We start from the raw sequence: 26,657 nt of genomic DNA on the forward strand, positions 1-26,657 counted from the left end.
TTGGCAAAAAGAAGCCACTGACATGGTGACAATCATTAAATATTCCAAGACCTAAATGAGGCTATTGTTCCTGCTGAGATTAAATGTAATCCTTATGATCAACATATATTTTCATTACAAAAAAAATTGAAAGGGCGAGTTTGTTAATTGGTTTAACTGAACACATAACCTGCAGAAACCAGTCCTGGAGGGGACAACTCATCTTTAAGTAAGTAACACAAAACTCATCTTGCCCCTTTCCCCAAAGTGGGTGCCCCTTTGTCCTAAATCCCTGCTTTTGCTGCCATTTGGTTGTAGCATTGCCATGCCACCTCAGGATTCAACTGCACAAGTCATCGCATTACAAGACATCTGTCAGCCAAGAAGACTCACCCTGATGGCCTCGTTTATTAAATTGCAATGGGCCAGAAGATTAAGGTTTGTTCCCGAGACATAAGGACCACTCTGTGAAGCAGGGGTCAAGTTCTGGGTAAAGATTGGATTTAGGATGTGCTTGCTAAGCATCATTTTTTTAATGAGAAATGATGACCAGGGGCATTGGTACTCTGGCAGTACACATTGCCATGTGTTCTTTTCCTAAGCTTGGTTACAGGATACTATTCTCAGATGGAGGTTTTTGAGACACTGCCCAGCCTGTGTTATGGAGGTCAAGGGTCCTGACTGGGCTGCAATAAAACAACAAAATGTGATGAGTGGGATGCTTGCAAAAATGTTAAACGTTGGTAATCATTCACACTATTTATTGTGCACTGCACCTCTACCGACAGGGAGTAACCATATGCAAATAATGTTGGTCCTGTGCTAGTAGGAATAGCCTGAGCTGCCAAATCATGTCCTCTCTGAACAGGAACACAAGCAACCCTAGGCCTACTTCAGCCTTTTTGGACCTCATCAGTGAGATGCTCTTTAAATTTATTTATTTATTTATTTATCTTGAACCACAGTGCGCACCGTACCTAAGTTTGTGGGTACCGACCGCCCTTAGGTATCATATTAAAGACGAGAGTCTCATCTTGTAGGAAATTTGCCTTTTCAACATGGTTACCCACGATTTTCACTTTTTTCTCCACCCTTTTTTTGTTAGAACTCAAACTGGTATCTGCTAAACAGGAGTAAAGTGTTAGTGCTCACCCTTTAAACATGGTTAAATTGATTAACCCATGATTGACAAATATATCTTTTCTATCTGTATCTAGTGTGTTGTTAACTGCCACCTGCAGACTGCAGCACCTACTGTGCCATCCACTAGGGTGGCAGTGAAAACATGGCTTCGGGACTACCCAGAGTAGCCTGACACCAGCAGCTTGAATCCTGCTGCACAGACCTATCAAAATCTCCCTTTTGATAGGTAGAAAAACCGATTTCAAATATTAAATAGAGCTGTCCACAAGGCAGGGTACATATGTTTTAAGAGTGGAACATGTGTTACATTAGAAGTGGTATGTTCCAACGATGACTAGGCCCAAAATGGCACTGACATTGGTCAGGCTGTAACTGGCACAGCTGGCACATAAAAAAGTTCATCTATAACTTTTGATCTGTACCAGTTCTAGGCTCCATTGAAATGCTTATTTTTAAATGAAAAAAAACAATATAATGGTGAAGTCAATATTTTTTATTACAAATACTGGGAAAGTAACTTTTATCAAGTTAACTTTTCCCTGTCTTAAACTACTGAAGACTAATTTGTATTAGCTCCCTAGCAACTGCCCAGCCTGTACTTGGCCTGAATGAGCAGTGAAAGAGGTGTGAAAACTGCTCTCAGAGCAGAGACAATGTCCTGAGTGTGGGGAGGTGTTTTCTAACCCTTACAAAAAGGCCAGTTAGAGTGGACCCAGAAACTTCATTAACTTGAAAGGGGATCTGGCCTTTCACGACTTAATGTAAGATGAGACCTTTTGCCCCCATCTATTGAGGTTGAAACCGAAGCCAGTGAGCGGAAAGCTAACCGAAACCGGTTTTGATTGACCAAAGAGGAGACTGTGCATTACTCTGGCCACACCTTTGGGTGGGCACTCTGGCTCTGCACAAGGGAGAAGGGTTTCTCCATCTCGGATTTTGGGAATATGGTGCACTGTGAGATTATTTGCAGTAGTACAAACAGGAACTGTTGCAAAAATGGGTAGGGTTGCCCCTAGGAACTTTTGCCCCACTGTTCAACTGAGACCTCTCAGCAGGGTCACACCTAAACTTTTTGACTTTACCCTTCACTTTTTACTGAATTTGTTTTTGCTGGTCTTAGGACTCTGTGCACTTTACCACTTCTAACCAATGCTAAAGTGCTTTTGCTCTCTCCCTAAAACATGGCAGAATTGACTTATACCCAATTGCCATTTTTAATTTACTTCAAAGTCCCTAGTAAAGTTGCGCTACATGTGCCCAGGGTCTTTAAGTTAAATGCTACTAATGGGCCTGCAACACTGATTGTGCCACCCACTTAAGAAGCCATTTAACCATAACCCAGGCCTGCCATTGCAGAGCCTTTATGTGCTGTTTTTGCCATGTCGACCTGGTAAAATAAACTTTTTGCTAGGCCCGACGCTTCCTTATTAATAACCCGGTATTTTGTAAAGCGCGAACAAATCAACCCTAAGGGTCTCAAGGCGCTGGAGGCCATCGGCAAGATTAAGCGAGCTATTGTCCAGAGTCACATGGTGCTGGGCTGAGCTGCCGCCGGAGTCGGGGATTGAACCGTGAGCCCGCGCTCCAGAGTCAGCTGCCCTGGCTGCTGCGCCTCACCTCTCCTTATAATACATATAAGTTAACCCTAGGGTATGCACTGGACAGCCCAGAGGGCAGGGTATAATGTATTTAAAAAGTAAGACATATATTATTAGGCTTTACATGTCCTGTTAATGAAAAACTCTTTTATTCGTTTTTCACTACTGCAAGGCCCATTACTCCCATAGGATAACACTTTAGTTGCCTAATTAAATTTTATAAGTGTAATTTCCAAATGGAAAGAGATAACTAGTTCATGTTTGGGGTCTCTTGAATCCTAATTTAAAATCCTAACTTATGACGAAGTTGTATTTTAAATTAAAGCTCTGAAAATGCCACTTGGCATTTTCTTGCCTTAGCCATTTAGTGCCCTAGCCTGTCTATGTTAACATGATTTGAGTGTCACTGACAGTGGAAGTTTGTGTATTCCTCCTAGAAAGCCACACAATGGGAGCTTAGGTGTGACTGGATGAGCAATCACTGGCAGTATGGGAGGGAGGAGCTGGGTACAGCCCTACTTACACACAAAGGACCTAACAACCCTGCATTGTCACTTCAGTCAGCTTGGGTCCAGGTCAGGGGAGGTAAGGAACTACATGCACTTCAAAGCTTCTCCCACCTTCCAGAACCAGGGTAAAAATACTGGACCCCAGACACAATCTTCTTCATTACACTACAGGACCTGTGAATACTCTTCCAGGAAGAAGGACTGCTGTGCTGCTGAAAGGACTACTAATCTGCTGGACTGCTGCTATGAAGGGAATTGCTGCCCTGCTGTTCTGCCTGCTGCCCTCTTGCCTGGATGAGAAGAAGTGGACCTGCATCTCTTGAACCCAAAACCTAGAGTTACCCCAATGGCTAGCAGGCTGGCATACTGATATGAAGCCTCATGGCCATAACAGGCTTCCAACAACAGGCAGAACCTACTCATCGCCGCTGCTGCGTGGTTTGGACCCACCGTCAAAACCTGCATCGCCGCCATACTCAGTACTGACGCATCACCCCAAATGCGCATTGCAAATGCAGCACTGGCCCTTGCATCTCCCGTCAACGGCAGCCTCAACAACGACACCGGACTCCACATTGCAGCCTCGCAGATCTTCAGAACCAACGCTTTGCCTCGACTGCGTGTCACAACCTCACCACCTCTTGGAAACAACACATCACTTTGGCTGTGCAGAGCATCTTTGATGTAGATCCTCGCAATGCTCTGCAACCCGAAATGTTAAGGCAATTTGTTGAGCGGGCCTAGCTGAATTCCTGTAACCGACCCGCTCTCCATTGCAGGCAGCCAAAACTTGTGACTTTGTCCTAGACTGGCGCAACCAGATACCCACAGTTGGTGCTTTGTGCTTTTGGGGGCTATTTTCTGAAAATCTTTAAAAATCCATAACTCTGGTTCTACTGATTAGATTTTTATCAGTTTGTTCTTGTTTTATTTATTAAACATTACTCTATTTGTCTAAATATGTTTTGGGCTCCTTTTGTGAGGTTTCCACTGTTTTACTGTTTGAAGGAACACGTTGCCTCTAAGTTAAGCCTGAAGGCTCTATGCCAAGTTACCAGTGGTTGAACACAGGTTAATTTGGGATTTACTTGACCTTAAGCTGGCAATGATTGTGGTTGCTGCTGGACCAGGGCTAACACCCTAATCAACCAACAATCCAATTACTTACACCCAAGAACTGGGGAGTCACCCCCATACATTTGCTGGTGTCAATTATAAATGCGGTAGGCCAATGCACCCTACTCAGAACACTTTCTGAACTTGCAGAAGATCAGAAGGGGACTGGACCTATTGTCTGTGACCTGAGAGGGGTCTCGAAGGACTCGACCTGCTCCCTTCTGTACCCAGAACAAAGAAGTGGATCAAAAAGCCAGTTGGATACAGGAATGCAACAAGCTGCAAAAGATCTTTTCCCTGAAGTGCCCAGCTGACCAGTGTCAACAGGACCTGAACTGGACTTTTTCTGTTGGCCTCTATCTGTGATCCTGGAACCTTAGGAGGGTACTCCTGTGGTTCTTTGGACACCATAAGAAAGCTTGGAAACATTTGAATTCTTTTTCTCCAGAGTTTCAGTGGGAACCCCAGAGAAAAGTATACGACCGGCAGTTCCACTGCGTCTGGCTGAAAAAGTGACCAAGTCCCATTCCAATCTGTGACTTAGAAAATGTTCAGCTAGAAATCTCCAAAGCGCCAGACCACCAGTAGGACTAACCTGCTTCAGGTAACAGGCCTTTGGATTCACTGCTGTAGCTACAGTTTCAGCAGCGTTCTGTGTGGGGAGTATTTTTTTCTTCTGAAAAAGTGGCAACATCCAATTCTGCATTGGGACTTAGAAGAAATGTCAATGTTTTCTTTTAAAAAAAAGAGCCGAAGTCACTTTCTGAAGAGGGACGTAGAAAATGTTTTGAATTTTTTGACTTTCAGCTGGACTACTTGTGTATCCAACCCAACTCCATTGTTATCTGCCTCAAATCACGCCTAGGTCCCAGTCTACCACTTAAATTAAGGATCATTGGCGCGTAATACATTTTGGCTCTATTTCTGCTAAAAAAAATTCAGATCTCAGCTTCCCCTGATTTGGTTTTCTGACTTTATTACTTTTTTGGTACTGCACAAATACTTATACATTGCCCCAAATAAATCCTGTCTGCTCTGTGACATAGCTATCAGGTTAGTTAAGTGACTTTGAGGGTTCACCCTGACAAAGGAGTGTTACAATATTTCTTGAAGTGGGCAGTCGCCCCCTCTAAATAATAATTCACGTTCTTACACATCTGCTGGTAATTCTTTAAGCAATGTTCCTGTCCAACCAGGGAGAAACTATGTGCAAAGCAGCCTAGATTTTCTACACATGTAGGTGGTGCAACATACTATTTGGAATAACCTGGCCCAACAGAATCCTATGGGTCCTATTGTACCCCTCAGGAATTTCTAACTTATTTAGTCTGGTGATTAAAGACTGCAAGCTAAAAGTCTGTACCATAGAAATCAAGTTGGAAAAAAATAAGAAAAATATGCAGTGGATGGGTTTTGTGAACCTGGCCTAAATAACCTGCTTCAGAAATAGCATTGCAATGTCCTTATTCTTTAGTGCTGCACATTTCTACCATAATGTGAGCAGACTCCAAGGGATATTGTATATGCTGGTACTGTGTGCTTCAAGCAGGCCACAGACGTTGTTGTATACATTTTCTAGGAAAGAAACACACAGCAGAATGCAGTATGTCAAAAAATTCACAGAAGATGTAAAACCCAGAGGAGGAGCATGTAAATCCGTATTTGTATTTGCAAGGAATGGAGGAGGCCCATTGCTAGTATCACCTCTAAAAAGTGTCGTACATGGCCCAAGTGAAGCACACTCTACTGCCAGATCAACTTTGGATGCACCCTTACATGTAAACATCAGAAACGTTAAAACCGTGTGCATCATACTGTATGACACACCAGAAGTCTTTACATTCAAAAGCAAAAGCAAGCTGTCCCTCCTTTTTCCAATACCTCACATTGTATGCAGTTTAATGTCCCTTTTTTTAGAGTACGGCACTGCCCAGGCCCAAACTTGGGAAAGGCGGGCCCCATGCGTATGGGGGTTTCGTGCTATTCCATGAGGTGCAATTTATATTTGAGTTGATGGGGTGCGATTGGAAGAGGATTGCATGGGTTTTTGTAGATGGTTAGGAGTGTAAAGCTGTGAGGGGAGGCATTTTGGGTAAAGTTGTGGATCAGAGATGAGGCTTTTTTTTATCATTTCCATGTTTTCTTCATTTAGGCATGGGGCCTGTCACATGTCTCACCTGATATTTGGCTAGGACATGCGACATCAGTGTGTGCATGTGACATCACTGTGTGCATATGTGGAGCAGCTGGATGAGCCCTGTTTTTAGGTATCATGTTCTGAAAACTTTAGCTGTCTGTTGTCGAGGGACCCATCGTGAACAATGCTACTACTTACAGTAGGCTTTGGGATGGCCCATTGCTTATTATTGGTTGGCTTTATTGTCTGTTGCAGCTGCTTGCATTGCAGCTGACGTCTTTCTTAATTCATCTAGCATTTATCCCTTCCTTGGAGCATAGCTTCTTTACCATTCTTTTGACTGAATGACTTGTCATTCCACTGTGTCGTGTAGTTCCTATAAATCTATATAAGATCTGCGCGTTTAGACAACATACACTGTGGGATTGGTATCCAGACTGATTCCAGACACCCCCACCGGGTATGTTCGTCTCTATTCCAGCTAGCTCACAGTGCCACTGTAAACTCCTCTTACCAAGGAAAGAATAGTTCTTGGCAACAATCGAACATGACAACTCTGTCCCATCAGGGATCTTGGAAACAGTACAGTACTTTTCGCTCAGTCACTCGTGCTCACTTTGTCTCAGAGAAATACACTGAATAAACGGTGGGGACATTTTCAATAAACATTTATTGAACCAGCGTCATTCTAATGTAAAATAGGTGTGCTGAAACAACCATAAGACAGAAACAGATATAAATGATTATAAGCACCAACAGAATAAATGGATGGTAGATTTCTACCATAGTGCTAAAACAATGGATATATGCAAGCATATAAATACAAGACAATAATAATGTGTACTCCTACGAGGCAACCCTAACTAGATGTATCGAAGTGTACCTAGCATATATGGACGTGTAGAGCCAAGAATCTCCCTAGGCTGAAACCAACCCTGTTACCTGAAGTGAGAGATTGTGGGACCCCGTTTTGGTCTTGAGTTGGACACCCTGCGAAGGATGTCAGACCACTGCGAACTGGAGTATCTGCGTGCAGGAACCTCAGCATCTCGCATCAGTGTGTCAGCATGGAGGTCTTTCTCCTCTGCCTGCCTTGGCAAATATATGGTGTATATATACCTAAAAGGTATCCTCAGAGGATTCCACCGTTCTGTGTCATGTCGGCCGAGGATGACGAAAGGGATGCCCCTTATACATAGTTATTATGCAGAGATTGGTAATCCTGCTGAGATTCTGAGATTCTTCATGCATAATTAATGAGGCTAGTATTCGGGGAAAACCACACAACATTCTATGCAGCGCTTAAGTAGGTAAACAGCCAATACCAAAACCTGTTATGTAGTGTAATGGTACGGTAAAAGTAGGTGAAGGGTTAGGAGACTACTCAGGCCATAACAACTGCTCCCAATCAGGGAACCATTTTTTTCTTTTGCTTTTAGCACTCCATAAGAATGTGTGTTTTCTAACTATCTCTCCCTTCCCCCATGTTGATGCTTCCCCCTCCCCTTCCCACCTCCTGTGCACATCTTGTTGCTCTCCCATAACTAGCTGATCTGTTCTTTACCCTGCCGCTCTCCATCCCACCTACGTTTTTATATAAGCCTCCATACGTTGTTCCCCTGCAAATCCAAGTTCATGGCCACTGCTAGTCGATGGCTTTCACTTGCTCCCCTAACTTCCTGCTCCTCTGTTGCTCCTCTGTCCCTCTGTGTCCTCTTTCTTTTTAAAGTTTTTAGAAGAGCCCAAGAGATGTAATTTGCTAACAGGTCCCTCCTTTCTATAAATGTGTTTAGTTTACTGTCACAAGATGCCCATCCGCCATCTTAGAAAGGTAAAATAACAAAAATGGTGGCTACATCTGGTGTATATGCACTTGTGCATGGTGATGCATCCATGTATATACATCATCACACTGGAACTGTAGTAACAGCATATCACATTCCTGTTCTTTGGTGAACCAGAGTTCTTGACCCGGTCCCTGGAGCTGTGCATAGCCTCTTGACACTGGAGGCTGTGTGAGAGTTGGAGCTGTGGACAGTTACCAACGCACAATTACTTTGTAGGTGCATGGATGTGTGTTGGTTAGGTGTAAGGTCTATGGATTACAGCTAAAATTATGTTGTTTGGTTGCCTTATTTTGCATTAAGTTTTGCAGGTTTTCCTGAGGAGTGACTGGCGTCCTTTCGTGGGGGCGGTGGGTTTGGAGGTTTGGATGCCTCTTCGAAGAAGAGAAGTGTCCATGTTTTGCTTTTCTGTGTTTCAGTTGACCTGAATGTTGGGGGTGTTGGGGGAGCTGTGGATGGTCGTTGCTCTTAGCCTCGCCGGTGTTAGGAGCTACCCTGGCTTTGCCAGTCAACCTAGTGCCTGGCTCACCAATATAAAATCTCTGATGTGTGTAAGAAAAAAGTTCTGTACTTCTGCGATTTGAACAACATCACCGTCTCCAGACGAAAGGATAAAAAGATGGTTATCAAAACAAAGCAGTGCAAACAGGCTAATACACATGCTACCTGCTCACCTCCATGACTGCCTCTTCCTGCAGATTTTAGCAATGATCTAGGCCTGAAAGTTTAGACAAGTGAACGGCTGCTGCTAAATCACAGAAAACTCGGGGCCAGATGTACCATGCATTTTACCAGTCGCAAAAGGCCCATCATAATATAACATGTGTATTTGTAAAGCACACGTTCACCCATAGGTCTCTTGGCGCTGAGTAACAGATGTTTATTGTTACCCAACTCAATGGTACTCATTTTATCGACCTCAGATGGATGAAAGGCTGAGTGGACCCGTCGGGGTTTGAACCTGTGACCATGAGGTAGAACACAGGCCCCTGCAGTAGAAGCATTAATGCACTGAGCCACCAGAACCAGCTCATCAGGCTGTTTGCGACAAGCAAGATACATTTTTCTATGAACAAATCTGGTTTTGCGAGTCATTAACATATTATTGACGCGCAAAATAGGGTTTGCGAGTCGCTATTAGGAAGGGGCATGCCAAGGGCGTCCCTTCCTAACAGTGAGTCGCACAGGGATGTACGATTGTTTTGAGACTGGAATGCGATCGCAAAACAATTGCAGTTTACCACCTAGTAGTTGGTAATCCAGCCGCAAACAGGAAGGGAACCGCTTTCCCCTTGTGAATGGTAGCGCAAACATTTTTTTTAAGTACAGGCAATTACCCTTAACAAATAAAGCAGAAAAGTTTCCTTTTTCTTTTTGAAACACATCCAGTTTTCCTTTAAGGAAAATGGGCTGCATTTAAAAAGTTGCTTTATTTACAAGCAAGCACAAGCATGGTCGTCTGCTGTCCCCACCAGGCCCCCATCCCTGTGTTCTTGCCCATTCCCAATGGGTCGCAAATTGCGACCTGTCTCATGAATATTGGTGAGCCAGATCAATTGTCACCTCATTGGGAATAGCTAATGTGTCTGAGACACATTTGTACATTTCATTTAGCGAGTCTCTGATTGCGAGTAGCAAAAAAATCGTATGGAGCCTGGGGCGTAGCGCAGGCTCCTGCAGGGGGAAGGGGGACCCCTTGAACTCAATGTCTACGACTATCCCTGAGTTGTGAGAAACTGGCGAGGGGGGGATTCGGAAGGACGGGGTGACATCATGTAGATTTACACCATGGCATCGTGCTCCACAGCAAGCGAACGTCTCCCACAAAAGGCAACATAGCGCGGCACAAAAACTCAGACTCTTTCCCCTGAGGGAAACGCGCACAGGCCTGCAGAACGGCTTATTTCCACCCTGTCAGAAATGGCACCTCAACATGTGCCTTCCCTCGTCACTGAGCAGGGCATACTGAACAGGGTCGAGGGCTGGAGGGCTGGCAGCTCGTCCTGTTCTCTTCCATGAATGTCTAGGTGATTTGTCTTCCCAATAAAATATTATTTAACCGGGAGATGGAAACGTGCAGAGAAATGGATAGAGAGTGAGCGGAGACAAATGGAGGCGGGGGCTGGGGAGAGCGAGGGTAGGGAAACAGACAATAGGAAAAAGTAGAAAGAGGAAACATGCAGCAACGGAGAGAACACACCAGAAGAGCAGCTGTAAAATGGGACTGCGAGAGGGAAAATGAAAGGACATGTGGGACAGAGGAGAAGAGCACGAGGTGACCCAACAGGAGTAGATGGGTACTGGGGAGACATGACAGAAGTTAGAGATTAAATAGGTGCGACGGGGGTAAGAGGGCTGAGATATAGGGGTGCTTAGAGCGACGGAGATGCAGGGAAGGAGAGTGACGGTCACAGAAGGGGAGAGATGTATGGAGATGGCGGGAGGCAGACGAGGAAAATGGTTAGAGAAGGAAAGAGGAAGGAAGCACGAGGGAGAAAAGGAAGACGTAAGAGGGAGAAAAGGAAGACGTAAGAGGGTGAAAATGCGTTGAAAAAATTGTAGAAAAGATTAATAGGTGGGGGGAGAGGGCTAGCGAGGGGAGAGCAACAGAATAGCCGATCGTGATTAGAGGGTGAAAGGAAGAGAGATGACTCTGAGAGATCGTGGGGCGGAGGTGAAGAGAGAGATATTCGTATACCGTGGAAGAGGAGAAAGCGTATAGCTGGACTGATAGAGGAGTTGAGATGAGGATGAGGGACATCGAGAGGTAGGCGATTAAATGGAAACGTATTAAAAAGAGATGGGCAGTTGGAGGAAATTAACAAAAAAGGGATAAATACCAAACGAAATATCGAATATAACAGACAAAGGAGGGAGGGACAGGGAGGACTGAGAGAGGAGGGACCCTGCCTGAGGCACTCTCCCCCTCCCTGGATGCCATAAGGGTTAAGCTGTTCAAGTGTTGGTACCCGAGCTCATCATTGTAAACAGATGCAGTTGCCATGGTAGCGAGCAGCGGATCCATGGCGACAGAGAGCTCAAAAAGGAGAATTTAGGGGAGAAAATTGGAGAAAGAAAAAGCCAGAGAGTCCTTCATGTGCCGGAGTACAAAGAGGCTGGCAAGCACTCTCATCTGAGACACCCTGTTGGAGACTCGTCGACACGGAGGCATCCCATTACAGAAACAACATCAAGGAGACGCCTTTTCCATCGAGACCCCCATGAGATTCCCACTAGGACAGGCACCTCGAAGACAGCACCTTAGACATCAGAATCACAGCAATAAGCTCGGAGAGACAAGCAGGCACTCTTCAGAGACACTAGCCTTAGGCAGGTGTCTAATAAATACAGCTCAGAGAGACACTTCCCACAGAGGTACATCTTACGGAGACACCACAGCGGACACGTTCAGAGAAAACCCTATTAATGAGAGACAGTTAGAGACAACCTCTGAAAGAAACAACTACCTCATATGGGCAAACTGCAGATAGATATCCAAAAAGAAGCACCAGAGAGGCACAGTAAGAAAGACCCACATTTAGAGACACCTCAGTAGAGGGAAAGCCCTCAACCCCACAGAATCCCCCATTCAGATACAACAGCCTTTGGGTAGCCCCACACTCAGTTTTAGACACTCATTAGACACAATCCCGTCAGATATCTCGCCCCAGGGAGACATCCAAGTAAAGAGACAAGCATTGAAGAGACACCTCTGAGACACAAATAAGATGCATCTCTCGAAGAAAGAGAAAGGAAATGCCTGTCAGAGACCGTCATTAGTTAGACACCCTCTGATAGAAATGACACCCTCCACACCCTGCAGAGAGAGGCAACTCGTTGATACCAACCTCCGACAGAGTAACTTTAAAGCTACAAAAACTCAGTGAAACCCTCAAAAAGACTAACCTTACAGCAGGCATCTCGGAGTAGTTCATGAGCCACTGGTAGCACTGGTAGCTCTCCAGCTACCAGTAAGTAGCTCCTCTCTCTCTGCCGCCCAACCTATTCATCTTTTGTTTGTTTTAATTAGTATCTGAATACAACATTTGAAAAATGTGTGTATTTTCAAGACTCATAAGCTGATGTTTGGAGAAAAAAGTAGACTGTATTTAAACCTGCTAGTTGAATTGAATTCATGCCTCATTGAGGAGACGTCACTAATATTAATGTGGTGCCATACCAAGACATTCCAAATAGCTAAATATTATTATTTACACATTTTAAAACAAGCATTTGCTTGGTTTAACATATACTACATTTGAAAAATGTGTGAATCTTCATAACTCATAAGCTGATTTTTGCAGAAAAATGGTTGAATTTCCAAAATATATTTCAAGTGGATATTTGAATGATAAATCATGCATGCTCCACTAAAAAAAAAAAACCTTACTAATATCACCTTGGTGCCAAAGGCATCACAGGTGTGGCCGTTATTTGTTGTCTATGCTACAGCATTCCGCACCAATAAATAATTTTTCGATATTACTACTGATGCACTACGGTCATCACTACTGGTAATCTTGCACGGAGTGGCCACTTGTCTGATGCGGGCACAGTTACAACACTGATCATATTTGTGGCTCTGGATGATTTTTATTGAACATAAGTAGTACCTTTTATTATAGAAACGGTTTGAGGCCCCTGCCTTAGGGAGATGCCACCTCAGAGATACCACAGAGACATGAGCAAGGCAGGCACCTCAGCCAAACAAACATACGTACCCATTGGAAACACACAGAAGCAAACATATCAGAACCCCAGACGTGAAACGCAGACACGCAAACCCATCCCAGAGTTAGACACAACTTGAATTCATACACATAGCGGAGGTGAGCAACACAAACGCACACACCCATGTACCTTAGGAAAAAAGGGAGTCAGACAGACCGACCAACGAAACAAAAAGCCTCACATATACAACTTTCATACCTCACAGAAGAAGGTGTTGAAAAAGGAGCGAAACAGTTTCGGATTGGGAATGTGGGTAGTCGGGCATTTGGCAGTGGACTGGGTCCTAAAGGTGACCTGTGGGCTGACTTTGAGGCCCTCTTTTTCAGCTCTCCTGTGCTAGGCATTCGCACTGAGGCTATGGTGGGCGAGGGAGGGAGTGACTCTGAGAATATGCCTCATTGGGGAGCAGATTTTTCTCTGGCTGTTGGGCATCTTCACTTCAGGTAAACCAGGTCAGGGTGTGGGCCATTCTCAACTTGCCCCCTCCCACCCCCTGTCGTCATCTGGCCCAGAAGCAGGGTATTTTCCCGGGCCCCTCCTCCGCCAGACCATCACATTCAGGTCATGGTGGGTGGGGGAGAGAGGGTGAGAGAATGCCGGGCCTCAATGAGGGGCTAGGTGATTTTCAACTCAGCCCCCCCCCCCCCGAGCAGCTGCATCTGTGTGCTTTTGTTGACACCTCACCTGCCAGGCCATCAGCCTGACACCACGGTGGGCTGGGGAGGGGTAAGAGATACGGCCTCAGTCACGCTAGGAGTCAGGTGTTGTCACCTTGACCCCAATGTCTTCAAGCCTTGGAGTTGGGTTGTGCTTGACGCTCCACTTTGTGGTGATTTTTGCTGTCGACGCCCTATCACAGGTGTGGTACTGCTGGCCATTGTCCACCCTGGTTATATCACAGGTGCTGTACTGCTGGCCGTTGTCCACCCTAGTCATATTTGGACCTCCTCTAACTAATTTCTCGACGCTGTGATGAATAAGTCTCACACTGTTACTTACATTGTCGCCTGACTTATGCGAGTGCTTGGACTAGTAGCTACCTTACATTACCGTGGAGCGCCTGACTTTGCAAGGACAAGGAGATACTAGCATTTCACTTAAGCCAAGGACGTTCTCATTCAGATCATCATCCTCCACTGGCAATCTTGACTGTCTGCGTTTTGCAAACAAACTTATTTCATGCCCTGACGAAGTTCCCACGGCAAAAAAAAAAGGAACGAAACGCGTTGGCTGTGCCTTTGCTCACAGAGAACACATATTCTGAATAAAGAAGTAGAAATGTATAAAATAATTTTTGTTCTGATTGACTTCATTCGAGTGCACCTTCCTCTTTTGGTTATTTTCTTGGGTGTGTACATGTATTTGCAAAGGCCTTGCTTTGAGCCAGGCTTGCCCAGACAAAAAAAGTAGACAGGATGTGGGTTAGGACCAAATCTGCAGACTTCGGAACAGGGAAAGTAGGTTCGGGTCTCAGGCTCGGCTGAACATCCTGATTGGGCCGAGTTCACCCTATATAAAGCTGCCATTTTATTTTTTTTAACCGCCATTTGTTCATGGTTTAAGATTCTACAAAGGAGCACACAATAGTTAAAGAGGACCCTTTATATAAAAAATGTATATTCTTTTTTAACATGACTTTTCTGCCATTGTTTAGTTTAACTACAAGTCACAAGTCAATAAGGAAGCTTTAGAATACATTTGAAAGTGCTTTTGCCTTACATTTCTGTTTAAAATATATACTGATCAAAGGACATATTGTCTGTTTTGGGTGATTTAAAAACCGGCAGGTGGCCACCCTAGCCAGATCAGATGTCGTGGCCCTTGAGTTATTTCATTTCACCTCACATGCCCAGAAAACATGCAGTGCTTCTATGGTTCACCAACGCTACTGGTTTCATAGGCTTCAAAATGCCTAAATTACCGAACATTTCTCTAAAAATGAATCCAATGAGATTAATTAAACGGTGTTGCATGAAGGGCATGCTCCCGGAATGTGGTACACTTTTTTGGGATTTCCGGGGCCTAATTGGGATTCCAATCTGACCCTGGAGAGAAATAGAGGGAGAGAGAGAGACGCGGAGTGAGGGCAAAATACAAAAAGAGGGAGGACAGAGTGTCAGTGTAGCACAAGGAAATAATGGGAGCGAGAGAGTCAAGAAAAGAGAGTGGAAAGGAACCATATGAGAAAGAGACAAAGAGAGAGACGGAGTGAGATAGAAAGAATGTGAAGAGAGAGAACGAGAGGTAAAGGTAGAGTATAAGTGGCGGGAGTAAGGGGAGAGAAAGAGGAAGAGAGCTTGCAAGACAAAGAAAGATACAAAAAGTCACACAAGCATACATGTTTTTTAAAAAGGACGCGTATGAGAGTGACACAACCAGGTCTAAGTGCAACAGGCGTTACACACAGAAACCAAGGAGCTTCACACAGAAACCATGGAGCTACCCACAGTTCTGAAGCACGCCAGTGCACAGACATCAGAAACACACACATGAGTGCCGCTGGCTCTACACAACGCTCAGATACCCCTCGTCCTCCCCTCCCCCTCCCCCCGAGGCGCTCGTTCACACATCTCGGAGGCATATAGGTTACACCAGATATCCTTGTGCATTTTAGATACAGGCGCTCACCTCAAATACCTCTAGGAGAGATACTCTCCACAAAGGAAGAGACCTGTCAGAGACGGGACATGGGTAAGAGACGTTTTAAACACGCCTGGGTGGTCCATCTTAGTGACATACTTGGAGGAAGTCACACGCCAGTGGTTAATTTGTAAAACAAAAAATAAGTGCCGGGGGCTCTCATCAGGACGCAGCTTGCACCAGCCCATTTCTCCTGTTAGTGCAGCCTAAAACAGAACCAACCCCTAAACATGTGCACTAGGAGAGGATGTGATGTAATGGACAGAGCTGCCGGCTTCGGAGCTGGGGCAACCAGGCTCAAATCTCGGCATCAGCCCAACATCATTTGATTTTGGGCTAATCATTTAATCTCCCTGTAAATGAATGTGTCTTTGACGGGTGCTCATGAAAAGCACCGGTGTTGATGATTAAGTGCTGGTGCTGGGCACAGAAAACCACCGGCTCAAATTAAGCACTGCACACTGCTCGATACACACACATATCAGAGAGACCTAGAATTCTGACGTGCTTATTACCGCAGGGATAAAATACCAAACACACCTAAGCACAATTTGAGACCTGATACACACAAACACCTGAGGCACATTTGCACTTCAGACAAGTAACTAGAAAGAAACACCCAAACACAGACTCCCACACTCAAAATCATCTATAATTCACAAACACAACATAAAACCACCATGCAAAAGCTACACAACCAGCCTTCTAACCAACAAAGCATGTAGCTGTGATGCACCTTAAGTCACACATATGGAAGCATGAATGTAGCCGCACACGTACGTCTCCGGCGTATCAATACAATTTGGTTCCCATGTTATTATATACCACCCACCAACAACGACGGCCATTCAAACCGACACAGTCATACTGCACACAAGCACACGTAAGCTTCTCAGGCACATGCCCAGACATCCTGCCCCCGTCACAGACAAAAATGTATCTTCACAGATGCCTCAGCTTTTGGACACAGCCTTTCCACACATCCGCTCCCGTCACATATGCCTTTCACACATTCATTTCACCGCACATACATCTCCCACATCGACCTCTTTCTAACACCAAGGTAGATCACTCAAGATAGCCACACACAGCTCATAAGCAAGGACTGCTTTTTTTCACATCGACACGTGTCAATCACATCTTTTTATCAATTACACGATTCGCCCGTTTCTTTCTCGCGACTTTGCACACACCTCTTTCGCGTATCCCGTTCACACCTATTTCACACATAAACTCACCTGAAGCGGACATCGTTTAGCCGCTCAAGCCTCTTACACACATCTGCACACTGCACGCATACCTCTTACATACACCATTTTCAAATGCACACACGACCGCCGCCCATTACACGTAGCTAATATCTCTTTCAAAAATCCACATACTTTACAGGCAAACATGTTTCATTCTCCTACCACTCATACACCGAAATACTTAACTCACAACTATTCCGGAAAATCATGCATGTCCGCTACACCTTTTTCACATATTCAAACACCTAGCGCACGCTTTTTACACATCTTACTCGCGCCTGTTCACCCATGCACCGTACGCACAGTTTTTTCATAATCTCTATATAAACATACTTAACTTTTTGCACGCCACACTCAAACTTCTTTCACGCAAATATACACTTCCTCACAAATCCAAATACGTCAACCACTCGCAAACAACTATATGACGCACTAAAACACTTTAACCACCTCTTTCACACATCACCTGAATACAGTCTTCTCTTTCGCGCATCCAAGCACCGCCCACACCAACTTCCAGAATCTACACATTTCACTGGCATCTCTTTAACGCAGACGTGTGTCTCACGCACCTCATTTGAAGACAAGGAACATGATCTATACTTGCGCACATACCTCGTTCAAACACGCACGCCGTTGAATCACATCTTTCACACATCAACACACCTCACTTTCATTAACCCGACATCCTCACTTACACTCCCTTAGCACACGAAGAAGCGTCTCTCACAATCTTTTCAAACATACTCGCACCACACAAACACCTTTTTCCCACACTCACAAACGTATTTCACACACGTGTTATATACCCAGGTCCCCGCGCACACAGCTCTTTACATTCACACATTCTGCTCGCACCATGGAACTGACATGACATACATATCTTGCACGTCCACGGTCCTCTCGTTCACATGCTTCACGTGTTCACGCTCCTCTCATTTTTCTTTCACAGTCATGCACACCTCTTTCACACATTTATGCACCTCACACACACACACCTTTTTAACACATCCACACACCTGGCGCTTACGAAGCACCTCACACATTCTTCTTTCAGAGCCAGGCATCTCGTGCACCCGTGTTCCCTACTTATAACCTCGATGTGCACCCATCGCACTTACCCACCCACACGTGCCTCTTTCGCAGGTGCACGCTCGTTATTATGACGCCAGATTCCAAAACCCACAAGCCTCACAAGAACACGTAGGAACATATATTTCAAAAATTCCACAAAATCATATCCCTACCTCTTTCACATACCCACCTACTTGAAAAATACGCTATTTTGCACATCCAGGTAACACAACCAACCCTCCTCAAATGAAAGACCCTACAACTTCCTTCTTTCACATACACATTACGATTACATATGTTCCACATTCTAACTTCCCAGAAGCATATAGATTCATACATTCGTAGAAACACACGTCTATTAAGAGAGCACAGTGACACATACGATTGATATAGTCAGATTCACACATAATTCGCCAGAAGTTGATCAGCACACACTAGGTCAATTAGGTCAAAAGTGCAATCAGACATTTAGGATGGATTTTTTTTTTAAAGAAATCCTTTATTCTTTTAGTCTCCATAAGGTAGCCAACGCGTTTCGTCCTTTTATAGGACTTCTTCAAGGCTCAAGCAGGTATCATTAATATACTCTGGTGTATTAACTTCAGAATTATTTTTTTCCCACTGTAATAATCGTTGCGGTATTCTGTCCAATACCTCCTTTGAAAATTGGCAGATTCACATATATCTGACACTGTCAACTGGCTCGCACAATTTAATTTACCCACCAAGACACAGGCGCACACTCTGACCACCACAGCCCCGTTGTGTTGCACTCCGGAATACCTGTTAAAAAACGCAATTGGCAAATTCAAATCAGTGTAAATTGGAATTCGTGCAAGCCAGGCGCAAGTCCCTTTCCTGACACAACAACCTGCACAGCATTAAATACAGAAGAAAGTGAGGGGGGCTACTGGGGAAAAATGTATATATGCCCCCAACTCGGCAACCCCTAATCTAGTTACTTTATATTATCAGGAGACGCCCTCAGCAACCCACCCCGGCCTTTGTGTTCATTTCAACCACCAACTTGGATCTCATTCCCAGCTCCACTCTTGCGCCCTGTATGGTCTTTGACACGTCTGTTTCTTATTCCCAAGACCCCCGCCCGAGATGCACAAGTCATTCAAGTATAGGACCCCCTCTGGGACGATACATCCGATGCCTTATCCATGAGACACACGCACACATGTTGTTACCACCCGTCTTTGACAAGTGAAAGGTAGCCGCGTTGTACTCACATGCCAGATGACGAAGAAGATGAGGGATGCGCACAGCACCAGTGTCAGCATGTAGCAGAAGGCTGCGAAGGTGAAGGCCATGACGGTGGCCGCCAGCCTGCCGACGGGGGTGCGGGCGAGGCCCGCGCAGTCCCTACGCTGAGAAACTGCCCTCTGTCCGGCTCCACGCCCGCTGCCGGCTCCCACAGGTGTCCTCCTCTGCTGGCGGTGCTCCCGTGTGTGCCTGCGGTGAGTCCGGCAGTCACCCGCCCGGCCTCACACAGCCACCGCCAGGGGCGTGCTTATCCCTCGCCCGGCGCGGCTGGCAGGGGTAGCGCCTGGCGCTGGCTTCGCATTGGTCCCCAGTTTGCAAGTCCTCGCTGTAACGTGCACGCACATCAACGCCTTCCCCCCGCAATCAGCGCCTTCCTCTCCCACCCATGCCAGCTAATCAGCGTGCCCCGGGGGCCTCCACCTGCGCGCCCCGGCTTCACTCGCGGCGCCCAGTCGCTACCGGTTGGTCTCCAAGTGGCAATCCCCCGCGGTGGCGAGCTCCGGTGTCCGCATGGCTCTAGACTGGATCTTCCAGGTAGAGGGGGCTGCGGAGCGCGAGCTGGGGGTGGCGCTCTTCAGCTGCCCCGCGGTACCGCCCCCGAAGGCCCGTGTCTGGTGTCGCCGTCAGCGCAGGTGGGGGTCGCCGCGGTACCCTCCGTCCTTCCAGCCACTGGCTGCGCGCGGCGAGCTCACGCCCTCGGGCGGAACCGAAGGGGCTCCGGGCTGCGCTCCGCGGCTCTGGAGGTGGGGTGGTCGGTAGTTGCGGGGCTGGGGGGTCCCTTACCGCTGCCCTTGTCTATGGGCTCAGGTGGGGGTTGGACCTAGGAGGTGCCTCCCCCTCAACCCCCGCCGTCACGGGGAGGCTCAGGTGGGCTTCACCTGCGGCCGGAAATGGTTCGGTCCCTGAGGGCGCAGGGACCCCTGCACCTGCGGCCGCCTCACGCTGCTCCTCAGGTGAGCGCTGGACTGGGAGCGCCCGGTGCGAGACACGCGCGCAGGTGCAGCTGTCACGCGGATACCGAGTCCATGGGGCAGGATAACATATCGCAGTCGTACTTAGGGGTCCACGTCGCCCTCCCCCAAATCTAACAGCCAATAGCACAGCTCTGCATATGCCTCTCCCCTACACCCTGCCTCGGAGGAAAGAGATCCCCAACCGGTAGTGGCGGCAGGTGGGGCGTGGGGGGAGGTTCAAGCACGCGCGAGAGAGGACGACATGGAGCCAGAGGGGGGATAGAATGGGCGCGCGAGAGAGTACAGGGGTTGAGGGGAGAAGGAGCGGGAGAAGGGAGAGGCCATAGGGAGCAATGGGGGAGATATATATCAGCGAGAGTTGGCGAGTGGAGACATTGAGGGAGAAAGAGAGAGAGGTGGGCTGCGAGAGAAAGGTGACGAGAAAAGGTGGAAGGGATTGAGGGAGATGGACGGAAAGAGCAGTGTGAGGCCCGGAGTATCTGGAGCTAGCGTGCAAGGGAGAACTAACCAGTGTCGAAACTGGAAAATAAAATAATTCCATGGAACCTACAAATTGGGGGTCAGGGTGTGGCAGCTGAAAGGGATGTGCAAATCACGAGAGGATGAGTCTTGAAAAGCGGAGTGTGACAGTCATCTTCTAAATCTTTTTTTTTAACTGGGCAGCAAATAAATTGTCCAGCAGAAAAGTAACATTAATTAGGTCTATTGTGGCGTTAATTGCTGACAACTCTCACGTAGTTAAGGCACCTGCTCCAGAAATCTTTGTGTGGCCACCAATTTTTAGGGGGTAATAATATTAATGGTAAGATTTCTCTGGAGGTTAATGTCCTATTACTTACGAGGACAACAGGACCCGGAGTAATGAAGATTACCGGTAAGTAATAGGACATTAACCTCAGGTCCCTCCTGTCCTCGCCCCATTCCTTAACTAAGTGGAGAATACCAAAGTAGACAACCCGGCCTTCCGGACAGCCGCCAACGCCAGGGGCACCAGACCCAAAAACGGCACCCCACAGGAGCAAAAGAGCTCACAAGAAAGGAGAAAAACACAGACAGGAGCACACGACCAACTACGCCTCCAACCAAGCGGACAAAGCAGAGACCCCAAAACCAGCAGGGGACGACCAGCAAAAAAGCACAAGAACCCCCCAGGCAAGCCAGAAGGAGGCCCGGCACACAGAGCCAAGCCCCAAGGGAACAACCAGAGGGGCCAAAACAAAGCTCCTCCCCCCGAACGACCAAGGGGAGCCCAGGAAAAGCGGAAGCGCCCCAGCGGAGTAACCGAGCCAGGAAGGGTAACCGACCAGGGAGAAACCACCATTGGGCGAAGAAAACAGCCCCAGGTAATACCAGGCAGCCACCCAACCAGGGACAAAACAGGCCAACCCGGCCCAACGACCAAGAGCAGAGGAGAACAGGCCGCACAGCGCGGCAAGGCCGAAGGCCCAGGAAGGAACACAGCAGAGGCAAGACAGAGAGTGAACCTCCCAGAACAGGGAATAAGGCGACCCACAGGCGCAAGTACCCACTAAGGGCCACACCAAAAAAGGGAGGGGAAGGAAGACGAAACCGAAGAGGCACACAAAAGCAAGAGAATAAGGAAAGACACGACCAACCACAGGACCAACCCCAACACACCAGGGGAATCCACCAGCAGAGCCACAAAGACCAAAGAGGGCGGTACCAGACAAGAAAACAGGCACCGACCCAGAGGAACAGCCAAGAAAAAGGGGTCAGGGGACCCAAGTAAGGTCCCACCCCCCCCAGCCTATAACAGCAGCAACAGAGAACCCAGAGGCACAGAAGGCCCAGGCCACAGGGCAGGAACGACCAGCAGCCAACCCCAGCAGAGACACTGAAGAGCCGCCGGAAAAAAAGGCCGCCACACTGGGAAAAGAACCCGGGCCCAGAAACCGGCCAAGCCCGAGGCACACCCCCAAAGCAGGAGACACTGGGCCAGGAAAACCAGCAACCCGCCCAACGGAGGCCAGGGGGAGCAAAGAAGTGCAACCCGAAGCAGATCCGGGCAAAACGAGGGCACAACCAAGAAAGACAACAACAGAGGCTGAATATGGAACCGGGGAAACCAAACCCCAGAACCGGGAAGGACGAACCTCCACCAACCAAGAGCCGAACCCACCTTCCAGGACGACACCAAAAAAACACCGAAGGCGAACCCCAAGAGGAGCTGCATAAGGACAAAAGAGTAAAGACCAACAAAGAGGCTAACAGCCCAACCCCGTAGGCGACCCACAATCGCCCAAGAAGCCAGCCGGAGAAACCGGCAGGCCAGCCAGCCAGGAGGCCCCCAACACGGCTTCACCAGGACCTGGAAGGAGAGGTGAAAAAACACCCAACCAAGAAGGGCCACAGGGTCAATATGGAAAACGATCTAAACTTGACAGTTGTGCCAATTTTTAATTTATCATCACACATTCTCAGCTCTAAAGAAATGGAGGTACTGAGTTATGGACTGTCTTTCGTCCCTACCAATAGAAATGATGCATTCACAACTTATGTAGAACTTTACAAATTTTTCAGAACTGTGCGTTTAAAATACTTTTTTGCAAATACCCCTATGACCCATACAACAAACATTAGTGGTCTCAAATGTCCCTCAACTTTCTTCCCTCTGACAAATTTGATGCCAAAAGATCTCATCACCTTTGAAAATGTTGTGTTGAACGAAATCCAACAACTTTTTTCAGGACAGAAAGTACGTGAAGTTTAACTTCTCGAAAGATGAGAAACTTGTTCTTCAAACTCTATCCAACCGAGACGATTTGATTGTGAAACCGGCAGACAAGGGGGGAGGGATCATTTTACAGAATAAAACGGACTATGACAGTGAGGTCCTACGACAACTTAATAATCCAACTCACTATCAAAAATTTAGAGGTGACCCGACAGCTAGAATACGTAAGGAAATTCTAGTACTGACGACTAAAGGCTTAGAAGGACAGTGGTTGAGCAAGAAAGAATTTGATTATATGAATAAGAGTGATTATACGATTCCAGCGTTTTACACACTACCAAAAATTCATAAGCACAGTCAATGTCCCCCAGGGAGACCTATTGTGGCTGGTTGTCAATCCATTCTACAACCATTAGCCGAATATGTTGATTATTTCTTAAAACCCTTCGTCCCTTTAACAAAGGCTTACACACAAGACAGTAGGGACGTTATTGTCAAATTAGAAGGACATCCTTTTGACCCAGACTTTGACATTTTAGTTACTATGGATATCGATAATCTATACACAAGCATTCCACAAAGTGATGGTTTGGTAATAATTAGTGACATTTTAGAAACAAGGATACGTCCCCACCAAGTCCCTACAGACTTTATAGTGCAATGTGCAAAGATTGCTCTTAATGAAAATTACTTTATCTTTGGAGCAGACTTTTATGGCCAACTAAAAGGAGTGGCCATGGGCGCAATTTTTGCGCCCAATATAGCCAACCTGTACGTGGCCACTTTTGAGAATAAAGTAATATATAACAACAACCCCTTTGTGGAACATCTACAACATTATCTGAGGTACATCGATGATGTTTGTCTAATTTGGAAGGGCACGGGTGATGAACTAAAAAACTTTTATGAGTGGCTAAATCAACAAGATGTTAATTTACACTTCACATTGGAAAGCAACAAAAATACCATCAGCTTTCTTGACTTGTCAATATATAATGACAATAATGCCTTATCCATGCGCCTCTACACCAAACCCACGGCAAGGAACACCCTTTTAAAATATGATAGTCATCATCCGCGGAGCTTGCGGGATAACCTCCCTTTTGGACAGTTCTTGCGTCTTCGACGCAACTGTACCAAGAGGGAGGATTATTTTCGCGAAGCAAAAGTTTTACAATCTAAACTTGTAATGCGCGCATATCCATATAGACTGGTGAAAAAAGCCATGAAACGCGCGTGGTATTATGATCGCGAGGCTCTATTAGCTAATAAAGTTAATTCTAATACAGATGACATTAGCACTAAGCCCGTGACATGTGTAATGACGTTTGGCTCTGAATCTAATCAGATCAGATCAATCATAAAAAACAACTGGCATTTGATCAAAAAGGTTGAACCTCATTTGACGCAACCACGGTTTGCATTTAAAAGAGGCAAAAATTTGAGAGACTACTTGGTAAAGGCCTACAAAGAACCTCCACCGATTACATTACAGTCACAATGGGGTTTAGCTCCTATTACTGGGCACTACCCATGCAGGAACTGTGTAGCATGCGAAACAACTAGGGAAATGAAGGATTGTAAATTGAATGGGAAGGAAATTAAACTGTTTCATCATTCAAATTGTAATACAAAAAATGTCATCTATTGTATTCAATGCCCTTGTTTGTTATTGTATATAGGTAAGACCACCCAAGAGGTAAAGAAACGTGTTCTGCAACACCAGTCCCGCATCAGATGTAATGTAACTACGGCCCCACTTGTAGAACATTATCATCAGAAGTCGCATCTGCCCAATGAAATGTTATGGTTTGTTATTGATGTCATCAAATGTACGAAGCGATACTACAATGTAAATCGTCTTCTCACCCTAAGGGAGAATACATGGATTTGGACATGCAACACTGTTGAGAAGGGGCTAAATTCTGTTGTTGAATGGCATACTGTGGCTACATTATAGTCTCGGTTGAGGAATGAGAATAGACATTTTTCTGTTCATTTATCCTAATGTTGAGTGTTGAGTCAAAAAATGGTCATCTACTGATGGTTGTTTGAGTGGACACATGGGTCATTGTAAAGTAGTTTCAACATCTGACTATTTGATATTTGGTTGATTTGCAAATATTGGAACCCATTCCAAGATGGCCGCCATTTGATATAGAGATGCATATCTCTTTTCATATTAACAGGAATACGTTTTGAATTATTGGCACAACTTGATTTTGCCATTAAACCGATTCAGGTAGTAATACAAGTCATTATTATTGACTACGATAAGCCGAATTACATACGTAGAGAGTGGCTGACGTCATACGTCATCACACCACAGAGGCCAAAGGTTACATACACGGAAAGCCGCAGCCGGCATTCCCAAACTAACGAGGCATGAGGAAGTTGAAGGCTGCACCTTCTGATTCAAAGTAAGTGCGAGTCACGTTGTCTTTACAACTTGAAATAGAAGCGAAAAACGGCCTGCTAATTTTGTTTCATGCCGTAATAGGCGCTAATGGGTCTTTTTCAATTCTAGGTGATTGAAACGTTACCGCTTGATTCGGTTGTAAGTATTCCGTTTGTTACACGCTATGGTGTGGCAGGGTTCGACAAGGTGATGTAGCCAGACTATTTGACTAATAAAGGGTTCGCTCTTATTATGTATTGCCACAGGAAACATTAATTTCTCGACTAACGGGACAGATTGATTTAAGCAATTCGTGAGTATGGTTTCCACGTCAGTTATTATATATAATGACAAACTTAGATCTCTTGAGTCTAATAGTAGTTTGATTCTGGTTTTTAGATCTTGGGACATCCTTGTCCTTTCAGGCCTTACAACCACCGGCTGGTGGTTATTGGTAAGACCTTTATTGAAGTTGATTGATGAATATCATTTATGTACACGGACATTTGCACATTGGTGGTGGTTTGGAACACATTAAGTTACACTTAGGGAGCATGTTTTGGTTATTCCCTTTGGGTGATTGGCGATACCTGGTATGCAAGGAGTGTTTTATACATATTTATATTTATTTGTAGATATATATGTGCAACTTGTCCTGATGTTGGTCCTATGGATTAAGTAAACCGAAGAGGGACCGAAATGTCGACACCTGACACCGTTTTGCTTGCATTTGTATAATTTTATGTTGTTACAATGAATGTATTGCAATGAAAATCTTTCTTTGCATGGTATTTTGTTTGTTCCATGTAAATAGCAAAAGATGTTATATACTACTGGAAACTAATCAAAAAACGTACAACTGTAGTAGTATCGATGTTGCCATGCCAAAACCTTTTAATAATTAAAACATTTTTGAAAAATATGAAATAAACAACAGTAAAATACTGTATTTACCTTGCTTTTGGTGAATGATTGATCACTTTAGTGACAATAGTATTAATTGAGGAAGGAAATTTAAATAATTCCTTTGGGGACAATTGTGAATTTTGTTATTGATTATACCCAGTCCTCACGGGATTATTGGGTGGCTCTGTTTTCTTGAACATTATTGGCGCAGACACTAGTCTGCAAGGGCCCTTTTTCAAAGAAAGTGGTTGTCTATAAAGTATCTGTCTAGTGCAAATTTAGTGGTTTTGTTGTGTGATTCCTTTATGTGTATTTTTATATATTAGTATTTTTGAATTACTCACTAATGTCTGAAAAGGAAACCTTAACTTATACTGACGATTATATTGCC

General features: G+C 45.6%; 1 protein-coding gene across 1 annotated transcript in view; it reads right to left on the reverse strand.

Moving 5' to 3' along the window:
* The window catches only part of CNIH2 (cornichon family AMPA receptor auxiliary protein 2), a 924,655-nt gene extending 904,387 nt beyond the window's left edge, over nucleotides 1–20,268 (reverse strand). The window contains exon 1 of the mRNA XM_078660749.1: nucleotides 19,260–20,268. Coding sequence (XP_078516875.1) covers nucleotides 19,260–19,340 — 81 coding nt within the window. The 5' untranslated portion in view covers nucleotides 19,341–20,268. The remainder of the gene's footprint in view (nucleotides 1–19,259) is intronic.
* Nucleotides 20,269–26,657: the final 6,389 nt, after the last annotated feature.

The sequence above is a fragment of the Lissotriton helveticus genome, chromosome 9 (genome assembly GCF_964261635.1).
Source record: "Lissotriton helveticus chromosome 9, aLisHel1.1, whole genome shotgun sequence".
In the NCBI taxonomy this organism is placed as follows: domain Eukaryota; kingdom Metazoa; phylum Chordata; class Amphibia; order Caudata; family Salamandridae; genus Lissotriton; species Lissotriton helveticus.